This window comes from Aricia agestis, chromosome 5 (genome assembly GCF_905147365.1).
Source record: "Aricia agestis chromosome 5, ilAriAges1.1, whole genome shotgun sequence".
NCBI classification, from domain to species: Eukaryota; Metazoa; Arthropoda; class Insecta; order Lepidoptera; family Lycaenidae; genus Aricia; species Aricia agestis.
This window is the reverse complement of record NC_056410.1, coordinates 919,476-933,437: the sequence shown is the minus strand read 5'-3', so window position 1 is coordinate 933,437 and position 13,962 is coordinate 919,476. Positions and strand designations below refer to the sequence as shown.

The following is a 13,962-nucleotide window of genomic DNA, read 5'->3' as shown; positions in this document are numbered from 1 at the left end:
GATAGTATTAATATTGTACAGCATAACATCCAGAGTTAAATAATAAAAAACCTTTACTTCAATCACTCTTAATAGATAAAGAAATAGATATAGCTTTATTAAATGAAACATGGCTTAAAACTTCAAGTCCTCGGGTTCTTTTCCCTGGGTATAATTTCATTTATAAAAATGCTACAAATGAACACGGAGGAGTGGCAATAATTATTAGGAATTGTATAAAGTATGTGCAGCATCCGACTCCAAATTATCAAGATATACAGACTATTGCCATAACCAGGTATAGGTTCCATTACAATCCTTTGCATTTACAGTCCACCTAGAAACAAAATTAATAAAACAAAATTAAAAAGAATAATTAATAATCTTCCTAAACCTATTATCATATCGGGTGATTGTAACACCCTTCACATAGCTTTTGGTTGTACAATAAATAATACAAGAGGACGAGACTTGTATGAAGTTATAGATGAATATAATTTATGTATTTTAAATACAGGTTGTGCTACTACAGTAGGCAGACCAAACAATAACACTTCTGCAATTGATGTTACACTAGTGAGTCCAGAGTTGGCTCCCTATTGTGAATGGCATGTCGGTGACGATCTGTTGGGAAGTTATCACTTTCCAACTTTTACAAAACTTAATACTTCTCCTATGCAATATGACATAAATAAAAATGTAAATAAGTATTTATTCAAAAAAGCTAACTGGGATAAGTTCTTTAATATGTCAAAAGATCTATTTCAAGATTTTGAATATAATTTACAAAATCCTTTAGAAAGTTAGAATCATTTCTGTGATCTACTAAACACTTTAAAAGATAAATGTGTTCCAAAAATTATAATAACTAATTCATCTAAAAAAATAAAAAAAAGGTACCTGCTCTGTGGTGGAATGATATTTGTGATAGGGCTGTAAAGGATTGTGTGAAGCTTTGGAAAAATATAGAAGTAATTTAAGTATGGAAAATTATATAAATTATAAGAGATTAGATGCACTCAAAAAAAGGATTATAAAAGAGGAAAAGAGAAAAGTTGGCAAAATTTATGCTCTACATTTAATAGATACACCCGTCACAAATATTTGGAATTTTATCAAAAAATATAAGCGTGTAGATTCTAGCATACATAGTAAATGTGATAGTTTTGTACCAGAATTTTTAGACAAATTTACAAATGATGAAGAATGTGAAAGTTCATTAGAAGATATATTTAAAAGTAAAAATGATAGTGAATATTTCAACTTCTTTATGAAAGATTTTAGCTGGGATGAATTTTATAGTTCCTTAATGTCAAGAAGAGATTCTACTCCTGGACTGGATAATTTTCCATATTTAATGATTAAAAACTTACACAAAAATGCACAAGCAGTTCTTCTTAATATCTACAATCACCTATGGTCCAAACAAGTTATTCCCGACGAGTGGAAAACTCAGTGTGTTTTGCCCATTCTGAAAAAAGATACTCACTTCATGCATTGGAAAAGTTTTTGAAAATATGATAAAAGTTAGGTTAGACTATTTTACAGAAACTAATTCAATATTACCAGATTTTCAGTTAGGTTTCCGTAAAGGAAAAAGTACAGTTGATGGCTTTGTTTCATTTATAAATGATATTAAGAATTCTATAATGGCTCATTCAAATGCAATTTGTGTATTTTTAGATGTGCAAGGTGCATATGATAATGTTAATTTGTCTGTACTTATTAAGGTTTTAAGTGAATTGGGGATTCCTGGTAGGTTTTTAAATTGGATATATAGATACTTAAATCACCGTCTTGTCTATGTGAAATTTAATGATATACTACACGGTCCAAAATTTGCACACAAAGCCTTAATGCAAGGAGCGATATTGTCTCCAATCCTGTATAATTTATATACATCACAAATTTGTAAATATGTAAAAGTATTAGGTGTTAATGTTCTACAATATGCTGATGATATAGTTATCTATTGTATTAATCGTCTACTACGCTCGGCCAATTGTAATATTAATTTAGCTCTTAAGCAACTGTTAAATTATTATAATAACAAACTAAAACTAAATATTAATTCTTCAAAAAGCTCAGTTATGACTTTTGGTAAAAGTCAATGTAATGTTCAAGTTAAATGTAATAATGAAATCATCTCACTAGTAAATGAACATAAATTTCTAAGTATAGTTTTAGATAACAAACTTAAATTTAATGTACATATAGATTATATATGTAATAAAGCTTACAAGCGACTCAATATATTGAGATGTTTAGCAGGAGTTTTTTGGGGTGCTGATCCAAAAATTCTCTCAATGTTGTATAAAAGTTTAGTTAGGAGCCACTTTGACTATAGTTGCTTAGCATATATTAATGCTAGCGCTAGTCTTCTAAAAAAGTTAGATATCATTCAAAATCAAGCACTGCGCATTATAACTGGTGCGATGAAATCCACCCCTATAAACTCAATGGAAGTTGAAACTTATATTCCTCCTTTATTTACAGTTGGTTTTAAATATGACAAATGACATTTATTCCAGTGATCTATGGCCAATTTATGACAACTTTGAAGGTTCTAAGAAAAAATATTTGGTAACAACTGGAGACATCTATGGTAAGACCGACTTTCTCAGTTTTATAGAAAAGAAAAAAGACTTTTACAAGATCTATACAGATGGGTCGAAAACTATAGATGAGGTTAAATCGGCTTATTATGATGAATTTCTGAATGTTACTAAATGTTTTATAATCAGTAATATGTGTTCTATCTACACAGCCGAATGAAGCTGTTTATATGGCATTACAATATATAAAAACTTTGTCATATGTAAATAATTTTCTTGTAATATCAGATAGTAAAAGTGTGTTAGTAGCTCTAGTTAATAGTAATTTAAGTTTCAAAAGTAATTATTTAATTTTTAAGATCAAAAACATTCTACATGAATTAGTCAGTAATAAACTAATAACATTAATATTGAATTTCTATGGGTTCCCTCCCACAGAGGAATTGCTGGAAATGAGAGGGCGGATACAGCCTCTAGAGGACCACCAGATGAGGATCATAAGGACATCATAAAAGTGCCATTTACAGACCTCTTTTTGACTGTCAAAGATGAAATGTTTGAGCTATGGAAAAGAATCTAGAATATAGTAAAGGTTAATAAGGGTAAATGGTACAGTGACATAAAGAAAGATTTTTCAATCCCATGGTATAACACTGTACAGTCTGAATCAAGAAAATTCACATCAGTAATAAAAAGGATGAGATTCCCACCTCCATAAATTAAGAATTTTAGATGATGCGAAATGCCCCAAATGCTTAGAAAATGATGCTGACCTCAAACATAATTATAATCTTTGATTGCAAAGCACTAGGTCTGGACAGAATTTTACTCTGCTCTGAAATAGATAAAATTTGTAAAGATGAAGATATAAGTGTACCCCGCCACATATAAGTGTAGAAAATATCGATATATCGATACATCGATATTTGAAAAAATATCAATATCGGACTCGATATATCGCGAAAAAAATAGGCACTTGAAATGTTCACAAAATACTCAGTTGTATACATACTTTAATAATAATAATAATTGATGGTAAAATTAAAATTAACTGTAAACACTTCGTGCGCGAGTAAACTAGTATTTGTCCGATTTTTGGTAATTTTTGCCAGATATCAATAATGGCAACTTAAATAATAATTAATAAACTTAAAATAAATTAAATAGTTTTATTAAAATTAAGGAGGCTCCTATATAAAAAAAAAACATATTTGCCTATTTTGTCTCTATTTACTATAATACATAGAGACAAAATAGGCAAAAATGATTTTTTTATATAATAAAAAAAAACATTTTTGATATCAATATAATATATAATTTAACAGGACGCTCACTTATAACATCTTAGTTTATCGATATCCTCGACAAATATCAACCGAGTGTCCCATCACTATAGACCGCCATGTTTAGTTCTTGGCAATATGGCGCCGGCCACACTTTTTTGTAGTTATGTCGCTTCCATCTGTTTCCTTACTCATTGGTGAGAACTGAGAACCTGTGGTGAGAACCAGCATAGAAGAAAGACATTCCTTTTTTTAAATTTTAATCTGTTGTATTTAGTATTATTATTGTATTTTTTTTGGAGCAAAGGACTCGTTTCCAGCTCCCAATAAATTTAAAAAAAATGACCGTATTAGATCCAATCTCTCAGCAAATGTCAAAAATCTATGATCAAGGAAGAAATGAATCATATTAAGATATATGTTTTTGTAGCGTTTTTCGTAATTTCAAAAATTCGAACACGGCAAACGCCCATTCCCATTAGTGAATGGCGTTCAATTTGCATTCTTTTAGAACCTATTAGTAAGTATATATAAACTAGCCTATGAATAATGGTTTATGGAAAGTGGCAACTGGAAAAGTGGAAACTGCAGATATCTTCATGAACATGAACATTCGTTATATTATGTTTTTGTTATTTAAATTTGTAACAATATAAGAAAATACGTGGGAGAGCCATGCTTCGGCACGAATGGGCCGGCTCGACCTGAGAAATACCACGTTATCACAGAAAACCGGCGTGAAACAGCGCTTGCGCCGTTTCACGCCGCTTGTTTCGCCGAGTGAGTGAGTTTACCGGAGGCCCTTCCCTTCCCATCCCTACCTTCGCCTATTACCCTATTCCTTCTTAAAAGGCCGGCAACGCACCTGCAGCTCTTCTGATGCTGCGAGTGTCCATGGGCGACAGAATTTGCTTTCCATCATGTGACCCGTTTGCTCGTTTGCCCCCTTTCCTTCATAAAAAAAAATAATTTAACGTCAAGTTTGTCATTTGTCAAGTGTCAACTGTCAATTTAAATTTGTAAACACATGTTTCGGTTCAAAGAGCAAAGTATAAAAAAGTACTCTGTGGCAAAGTCTTTCAAACCACTCTGACATTGGCAACTCACTGTCGGCCATTTCTAAAGAAGAAGAAGAAGTGCGCCGGTAAATAATAATTAATATGGATCAAAAAGCAATATTTACGTATTGCCAATCATTAGGTTGTTGCAAATTGTGTTGCCTCCGATATGCAGGTATAAAAAATCGTAATGCCTATGAAAAACCTAACGATTTTTGTAAAAAGGTAAGAGGTGCACTTACAAGCCAAAATTTTACTCCTAAATAATTACAACTCGGGCGAATTAACATGACACCTGGTTCAATTGACGTTTCTCTTAAGTACTGAGTGCAAAAAAAGTTTTTTTATTTTAAGTTATTTCAAAAAAAAAATTACGTTACCGGAACAAGTTATTTTTATAGGGCTACACTAACCACAGTATTAACCAAGTACGAGTTGGACTCGCCCAAGGGTTCCCCAGCAGGAATACGAGGTTTATAGATGCGTCCGATAATTTGTATCTAGCTTCATATTAATATATTCCGTGAGTAGCTAATTCATACCACAGACGCACGGCAATGTTCAAACGTTAATACGAATAACAAAAACTTAACAAATTTAACGTTCAAATGTAACAACTAACAAATAACACAACAAAACTCAACAAAAATCCAAAAACAATAACCATTAACAACTAACAAATAACTCCGAAACGCAAACTCAATAACACACGTGTAACGGTAACAGATATAATATGCTAACGCTACTGGACGCGTACGACGAGAGCGGGGTGCTGCGCGGGGAAGCGAGGGAGGGGTAAAATTTAAGCCAGGTGTCAAGTTAACTCGCCCGAGTTGTAAAGTTATTATTAATGTAGGTAACATAAAAGTTTACTTAAAATAATAATAGCCCTTTAACAGACGCCTAAACAAAATATACCTAATATATAGTTTCAGTAACATGTTTTGTACAACACAAATGCTAAGAACTTTTTACTGTATAAGAATGTAGGACGTAGGTACTAAAATTTTTTGTAGTTTACGTGAGACATAATATGTTTTTCAACTATTTATTTTTCACGGATCTTCTATTTAAAACTTCTCTTTTTTAGTTTGAAAATGTCAATGGAACAGAACAGGATCAAAATATGGATAGTGAGCCAAAAGAGGGTGCTAATGGCAGAGAACCTGCCCCAGAAAACAGCACAACCCATAATAATAAGTCTAATGGTAATGGCGATGAAGCCTTAAGTGAAAATTCAAATGGTAACGGATGTCCAGCTCCAAAGCGTCGCAAAATGGATGTCTGTGCGAGCTGCTTGGGGATCCTACAAGAACAAACTTGGTCTGATAGTGTAGAAATGACTAAAGAAGTATTAGAAAAAAAAAGGTTAAAATAAATTTATTTAAAATCCTTTTATGACTTTCAAAATTTTTTGTTGTTTTATAATAATGTTCTGTGTGTAACTAGTATATTTTCTATGATTTTATTTCTCTATGTTTCAGATATGAATGCAAAACATTTGCATGTGCTCTGTCGGCTCCAATTGCTACAATTTTAAGAGAGAAAGCAATTATGTTGAGGCTAATAGATAAATACCCTGAATATAGTCAACGTAAGCATAAAAATTGTGATTTTAGTGGCATAAAATTGTAAGGAGTAGATGAAACATTACTTAATTTCTTGTTGTGTCTCACACTATATAATTATATACAACAGTTTTCATATTAATCTATACAGCATGACTAGTGAGACACATTCAATACTTAAGGAGAGTACTCGGTACTCGATTCTCATTATAATTATGTAATAAAATTAGGTACTTAATTTTTGACCAAATTTCCCTTTCAATAAATGAATCATAGACACTTAGTAAATTACTATGCGGCCGGCGCGGCGGTGTGCCCCCCGCGCCGCGCGCTACCCTTCCCGCGCGCGGTGTCCATGCGTTGGGTAAATAATTATTTAACTTTAAGCTACATTTACTCAGTGATCAATTGATATATTTTTTTCATCTAATATAATAGCCAAATATCACGTCCTCAAGTATTGAACATGTCTCACCAGTCATGCTGTATATATAAAAATGAATTTCCAATTGTGTTAGTAGCGCTATAAGTCAATAACGGCTGAACCAATTCTATTAATTTTAGTCTTAAAATAATCCTTGAAGTCCAGGGACGGTTTTTAAGTGACACAAAGTTCACGGGGACAGCTAGTTAAAAATATAAATGATATTATATATCTTTTTATTTCAGAAATGCTGATACCTTTAAAAGAAGCATGGAAATGGTCATTTGGTGTTTATCTTGAAAGTAATATTAACAAAACTTTGGACTCTGGAGCGATCTCTCCCCTACTGATCACAGTTAATATGGATTATATTGATGATCTGCAGGTGAATCCAGCTTTTAATATCTAATTATTTTTGTTAAAATTACCCTGAGCTAGATGTAACTTTACTCTTATATTTCAGGAGTTAGAAATTCTAAAAACTGTATCACCAGAGCTATTTGAAGAAAGAAGTAAGCAGAAAAGACGCTTTGTTACTGAGTTTACTCGGCGTTCAGTAGAACAGGTATGCTGCAGTTATTATAAGTATTATATAATATCCTTAAGGAATATTTAAAACAAAGCTTTAGAAACATTAAAATTTATTTTGAATGAGTATAGTTATATTATTTGTAATAATACAGGCGCTAGAGAACGCGACGTTACCAACGCTAGTGGCTGCGGGCGGCGCCTTGCCCGTCGCCGACGGCCCCGCCCACACCGCCGGCGTGCAGGCTGCGCACGCGCCCGCGTATCTCGCCGCTAGGTATGTACTAAAAAAGTAGCTATCCTAAATTCTAATGGTCAAATTACTCAAAGGTTATTAATAAAATCGCCATAAAGTTTGCCTACACCTTTCTGTTTTCGAATCGACAAAAAGTTTACTATACACTTTTTAATGTATACTAGCTGTCCCGGTGAACTTCGTGTCACTTTAAAACCTTCCCTGGACTTCTACAAATATTTTAAGACTAAAATTAGCCCAATCGGTTCAGCCGTTTTCGAGTTTTAGCGTTACTAACACAATTGAAAATCCATTTATATATATATAGACTAGCTGTCCCGGTGAACTTCGTGTCACTTTAAAACCTTCCCTGGACTTCTACGAATATTTTAAGACAATCAGCCCAATCCGTTCAGCCGTTTTTGAGTTTTAGCGCGACTAACACATTTGAAAATCCATTTTTAACCCGCGACAAAAAAGAGGGGTGTTATAAGCTTGACGTGTCTGTCTGTCTGTCTGTCTGTCTGTCTGTTGGTCTGTGTGTGTATCTGCTCGTGGCATCGTAGCATCCAAACGGGTGGACCGATTTTGATCTAGTTTTTTTTGTTTGAAAGCTGACATGATCGAGAGTGTTCTTAGCTATAATTCATCATCATCAGCCTGCTCAGTGCTGGAAAATCAGGGTTTATCTGGTTCATGAAAGGCCGTTAGCAACTTGTAGTCGTTTTAATGGGTTTTATATTTCATTCTAGTTCGTGACATTTGTGAATATACAATATACGTATACACATAATAATGGAAAGTTGACCTGGTGCTGCAGCATCACCTGGTAATCAATAGGATAACAACTTTAAAAAGTAATGAAATAATATTTATTGCCTTTAAGTTCAAATAATTCCTAACTTGTCTAAAGTAATATTTTAGTCCATAATTGTTGTCAAGGTGTGTCGGGGGACCGCTAATGTAGATGTTTGATTTCACATAACAAGTTTAAGGATCAATTCACAGCGATCTGAATCGAGATAGGTAACCAGCGACTTGGCGGTTGTAGGTTGTAGTTTACTTGGCGGTCCCCCGATACACCGTGACAACAATTATGGACTAAAATATTACTTTACACAAGTTAAGAATTATTTGAACTTAAAGGCAATAAATATTATTTCATTACTTTTTAAAGTTGTTTTGGCGGGGGTTTTTTTAAATTTCTTAATTTTTATATATAATTTACAGACACAATAGGGAACATGCAAATGTAATATTTATGAGATTTTTGCTATTAAAATGTTAAAAAAATATAAAAGAAGGGCCACTGCAAGGTTATATAAAATAGCGTAACTCAGCAATGTTTCTAAAATCAAAATTGCGCTCACAGAGATAGGCGATCGTCTAGTTGCTTGTGTTATTGACTATTGTTCTTTATACTGTGCTACAGATACGTGAAGTTGAGCCGCAACCTGCCGCAGTCGCCGTGGGTGCTGGAGGGGCGGCGCGTGCTCCCCTCCTCCGTGCAGGAGATCATCTTCGCGCCGATCGCCAAGCTATACAAGTGAGACTACATTATTCTCGTAGACTACAGCTGGATTTTTAGATTTTGGATTAAATGAGAGCAGCCTCTGGATTCAGGAGGACTATATATTTTGCTCAACTATTTTATGGTAGACTAAGGTTTTTTGACTATTAAATGACTTTAAGAAACCGCACCCGGCGTAAATACACTGCAGCAGAGTGAAGCGACACTAACAAATATCATTTGTACGACCTTTGAGATGATCACGAGGCGATTGCGTACATGACGTTAAGTGTCGCGTCGCTCCGCTACCGTGCTGTTTTACCTTACCTTGAAACAAGATATTCCTTATGATGTATTTTATCATCACTCATCACCAAGAGGCGGCGGTCCTTGGACCACGAGGTTTTTTAAAGGTTTTACGAGTTGTGATACCTACTCAAATATTCATAAATAAAAATTTGAGTAAGTATCAAAAAATTATTTCTCTCAACAAATCCGTCCTTTTGCTACATCTATCAGGGGGCCTCGCAAGATATATCTTGCCCACATATAATTTAGGTCTTGCCCCGCCACTGCCATCACCTTAATAAGTAATATTGCTTACATCGTAATAGGTTCGACGCGGACGCGGCGGAGTCGCGGCTGAAGTTCGTAGCGGCGGGTCGCGAGGACGTCGACGTGCGCTGTCTCGGTGACGGCCGCCCTTTCGCTGTTGAGGTCTGTACCACGGCCACGTTACTGGAGGCCTACTACTAAACCGTTTTGAGACCCCAATAATCGAACTAGAATGCCGCGTCCTGCTCTAACAATGTCATTTCTCGTTTGTTAGAATAGGACGCGGCATTCTCGTTCGATTGTTTGAGTCTCAAGTTTCGTGGTACGGCTCCTGGTTACATAGCATTAAGTCGTGTTAGAATAATAATTTATACGTGGGAGAGCCATGCTTCGGCACGAATGGGCCAGCTCGACCGGAGAAATACCACGTTCTCACAGAAAACCGGCGTGAAACAGCGCTTGCGCAATTCCCTTCCCTATCCTCCCCTATTCCCTTCCTTTTCCATCCCCTTCCTTTTCCATCCCTACCCTCCCCTATTATCTTATTCCCTCTTAAAAGGCCGGCAACGCACCTGCAGCTCTTCTGATGCTGCTAGTGTCCATGGGCGACGGAAGTTGCTTTCCATCAGGTGACCCGTTTGCTCGCATGCCCCCTTATTTCATAAAAAAAAATCCCAAGTTCCACTTTTAAAATAATGGAACTCAGTAGCTGGGTTGGGTTTAATATTGCTTGTGACCAGTAGTATACTTACTCGACGCAAAACACAAAACATATTTCTTAATATATTTTTGTGTTGTGTATAATTCAACAGGTAACGGACCCGACTCGCGAGCTGACTGCTGCGGAGTTGGAGCGAGTGTGTGAGGAGATATCCCAGAGCGGAGACGTTGTTGTGACAACATTCCAGCCTATTACTAGGTAAATCATAATCATCATCTTTCCGAAAATTGATCTTTGACCTGTTTTGAAAAAGGAGATAGAAATTTAATTTTGCTTCAATTGGGTTGCGAGTTGCGACATTTTGGAATTGAGTTGCGCGTCACAGATTTCATTCGTCACTTACTTTAACGCACGGTTGTTAACATTGTGTAAAACCTCTGCATTTCAAAAGCTCGTATCCTAATAGTATTTGAAAGATATTATGATAAAATTGAGCGTAGAGTGCTATTAACAAATATTATTTTCAGAGACGATCTTGTGCAGCTAAAGAAGGGTGAAGAGACAAAATGCAAAACGTATGAAGCTCTGTGCATCAAACTGTCACATCGTGATGATGAAAATGTGAGTACAACCTCGTTGTAGTATCCTAGGGACACTGGCTCACTAACACACCCAGTACCACTGCGGAGCGCTCGTCTATCCACCGTCACTGTCACTATGCAACTGAGAGATATTGACTACGTGACAGATGATTTATATAGACTGCATCCCTACTACTGGTGTTTATGAGACAATGTTAAGTATCTACTATGTAGATACACTGCGCATACACTACACCCGTTAAAACGTCTGTAGACTCGCCTGATGTGCGATAACATAGCAGACGAATCTATAGAGCAGTTAATGGAATCAGGCGTTACTTTGCGGAAATCCATAGCTTAAAATTTAGTTTGTTATTATTTTTAGCAATATTCCGTGAAATAAACTTCCACCTTTAAGCAAATGAGTGAGTGTATACATAGGCACCTGGTGAGGGGCCTTGCACGGATTTGCCAACATTATTGCTTGTGTGGTGGTGGTGTTTGCAAGTTCTTGCATGCGAGTGTACGCATAGGCAGTGTGGGAGGAGGGAGGTGATGTACGCATGCCTATGCTAACACTCACTCATTTACTTAAAGATGAAAGTTTATTTCGCGGACTATTGCTAAAAATATTAACAAACAAAATTTTGAATCTATAGACAATTAAGAAATTTAAAAACACCCCCGCCAAACAACTTTAAAAAGTAATGAAATAATATATTTTACTGACATTAAGTTTAAATAATTCCTAAGTGTAAAGTGATATTTTAGTCCATAATTGTTATCACGTAGTGTAAATATTCATAAATGTCACGAACTAGAATGCAATAAAGCCCACCAAACGACTGCAAGTTGCTAATCGTCCCTTCACGAACCAGATGAACCGCGATTTTTCAGCACGGACCAGGCTGATGATGATGAACTATAGCTAAGAACACTCTCAATGAAGTCAGCTTTCAAACAAAAAAAACTAGATCGAAATCGGTCCACCCGTTTGGATGCTACGATGCCACAGACAGACAGACAGACAGACAGATCGACAGACAGACACGTCAAACTTATAACACCCCTCTTTTTTGTCGGGGGTTAATAAACCACGCTGTAATGACGTTATTGAGTTAGGTCTACAGATATTTTGACCTGGTAGAAGATAGATAGATACTCTTTATTTATTATCTTGTCAAAATAAACAGTATCATTTATTATTATCTAAGATTAACATTAAGTATTGACATAAATACTCAAGCGAAAGCCAAGTCTCAATAATATCTAATATAAATAAATATTTTTTTCTAATAAAACATTTACACAATTAATTGAATGGACTGATAAGCTTCAATGTTGCTTAAAAAATATACCGTATTTTCTCTTCTCGTAATATATGTTAATAAAAAAAAGCATGTGGCAATCGGGGACTGCCGCGGTAAAGCATAGAATTTTTTAATCAACTTATTGCAATTAATATTCGCATACATCCGGTCGCATGCACACCAACGATATCAAAATACTTTACTACTACGTTCTAATTCTATGATGCACACAAACACCGTACCGAATTCTGACAACATCACACCGACCGGCACAGCGGTGAGCTCTACGCCCCGAGCCACACCGGTCTGGCGAACTGAAACGACGTTAGATGAATGTTAGGCGTTTTTCGTTACGGAATTTCTTGATTCGTCGCCGCGATAAAAGTTATGCAATTGCTTTAAAAATTAAAACATAAATTTTTAAAATTAAAACTCAAATTTTTAGCTTCCGGAGGACGCACCGATAACGGTGACAGACTCAGATATAGAGCGCATGAACGCGTTCCGCAACACGGCGGCCGGTGACGTCATCAAGCTCAACATCCAGCAGAAGACGCCCATCAGAGTGCTGCACCGCCGCCCGCTGCTCACGCGCACACGACAGATATTAGACTTCACTGCGGAAAAAGTCCCAGGTAAGAGCTGAGAGGTTGAATTTTAGAACGTTTTAAATCCAATTAAAAAGTTGCTGCGAAAAGCTAGGACGTGATTAATAGTTTGAAATATCTAATATTTTTATTGTTGAAAACATGGCCAGATCAAGATATGACATTACGCTGCGGCCGCACATGCGTAGTGCTTCGTGCTTGAGACGATACCATTGGAAGATCTGCGTGTATCGTCCAATGGTATCGTCTCATAGCACGAAGCTTCGTGATGATAGACGCATGTGCGGCCGCGGCATTACAGTGCCGACAAAAAACTAGATTGTGTTTCATCTGTTTGGATGCGATACCTACGATCCTCCGACAGACTTACACATAGGTACACGGATGCGCATGGGCGTACCGAGGGGGGGGGGGGTCAGCAGCCCCCCCCCCCCCCCCCTGGATCATGTTGACGTCCCTACTAAGTATATTATGTATAAAAATAATAAAACGAATGCTTGCCATTTGTTTGCAATACAATATTTTTACAACTAAAAATTATTAATTTTTTACTCTTTATAAACACCTAGCTTATAAAAAATCTGATTTGCCCCAACCCCCCTCCCTGACCCAGAATCTGCGTAATTTGCCCCCCCCCCCCCCCCCCCCCCCTGGCCTAGAACCTGGGTACGCCCAACGGGATGCGTCAAACTTACAACAGCTTTCTGTTTTCTTCAAGGGTTAAAAAGTAGAATGTAGATAATGTTTTCGTTTTGAGCAATGCCCTCTGACGTTTGTTTTTAGGTCAGCAGCAGTTATTCAAGATCCGTGTACGCACATCAGCGGGCACGTACGTGAAGGAGTGGGTGCACGGCGAGTACGGGCGCACGCAGCCGTCGCTGGGGGAGGCTATCGGCGCGCGCGTCGACATGCTCGCGCTAGACGTCACCGCTGTGCATCTCGATTGGCCGCCAAATAAATCATAGAAAGCAATTTGTTTATTACTTTTATGTCATAAAGTTTTGATTGCAAGTCCTGAGTTTTTATTTCGTTTCGTTTTCTTAGCTCGACTTTACCTACCGCGTACCTACTACCACCGTACGATGGCATTCGGAAGCATCATATATT

The 13,962-nt window shown here is 36.4% G+C and overlaps 1 protein-coding gene and 1 long non-coding RNA gene across 2 annotated transcripts; one reads left to right on the top strand and one right to left on the bottom strand.

Moving 5' to 3' along the window:
* Window positions 1-274: 274 nt before the first annotated feature.
* Window positions 275-2,464, bottom strand: LOC121726942. The gene is made up of 3 exons (XR_006035595.1): window positions 2,220-2,464; window positions 1,353-1,450; window positions 275-316 (listed from the first exon to the last, which is right to left on the bottom strand). It is a non-coding gene; the product is annotated as an uncharacterized LOC121726942 (long non-coding RNA).
* Window positions 2,465-4,957: 2,493 nt separating this feature from the next.
* LOC121726851 (tRNA pseudouridine synthase Pus10) lies at window positions 4,958-13,863 on the top strand. Its single transcript, XM_042114451.1, has 12 exons — window positions 4,958-5,100; window positions 5,966-6,243; window positions 6,360-6,469; window positions 7,113-7,252; window positions 7,331-7,432; window positions 7,551-7,672; window positions 9,063-9,176; window positions 9,755-9,857; window positions 10,508-10,614; window positions 10,884-10,977; window positions 12,693-12,882; window positions 13,639-13,863. Exons 1-12 carry the CDS (start codon window positions 4,978-4,980, stop codon window positions 13,818-13,820), a joined length of 1,665 nt encoding a protein of 554 aa, XP_041970385.1. The 5' UTR covers window positions 4,958-4,977; the 3' UTR covers window positions 13,821-13,863.
* The last annotated feature ends 99 nt before the right edge of the window (window positions 13,864-13,962 follow it).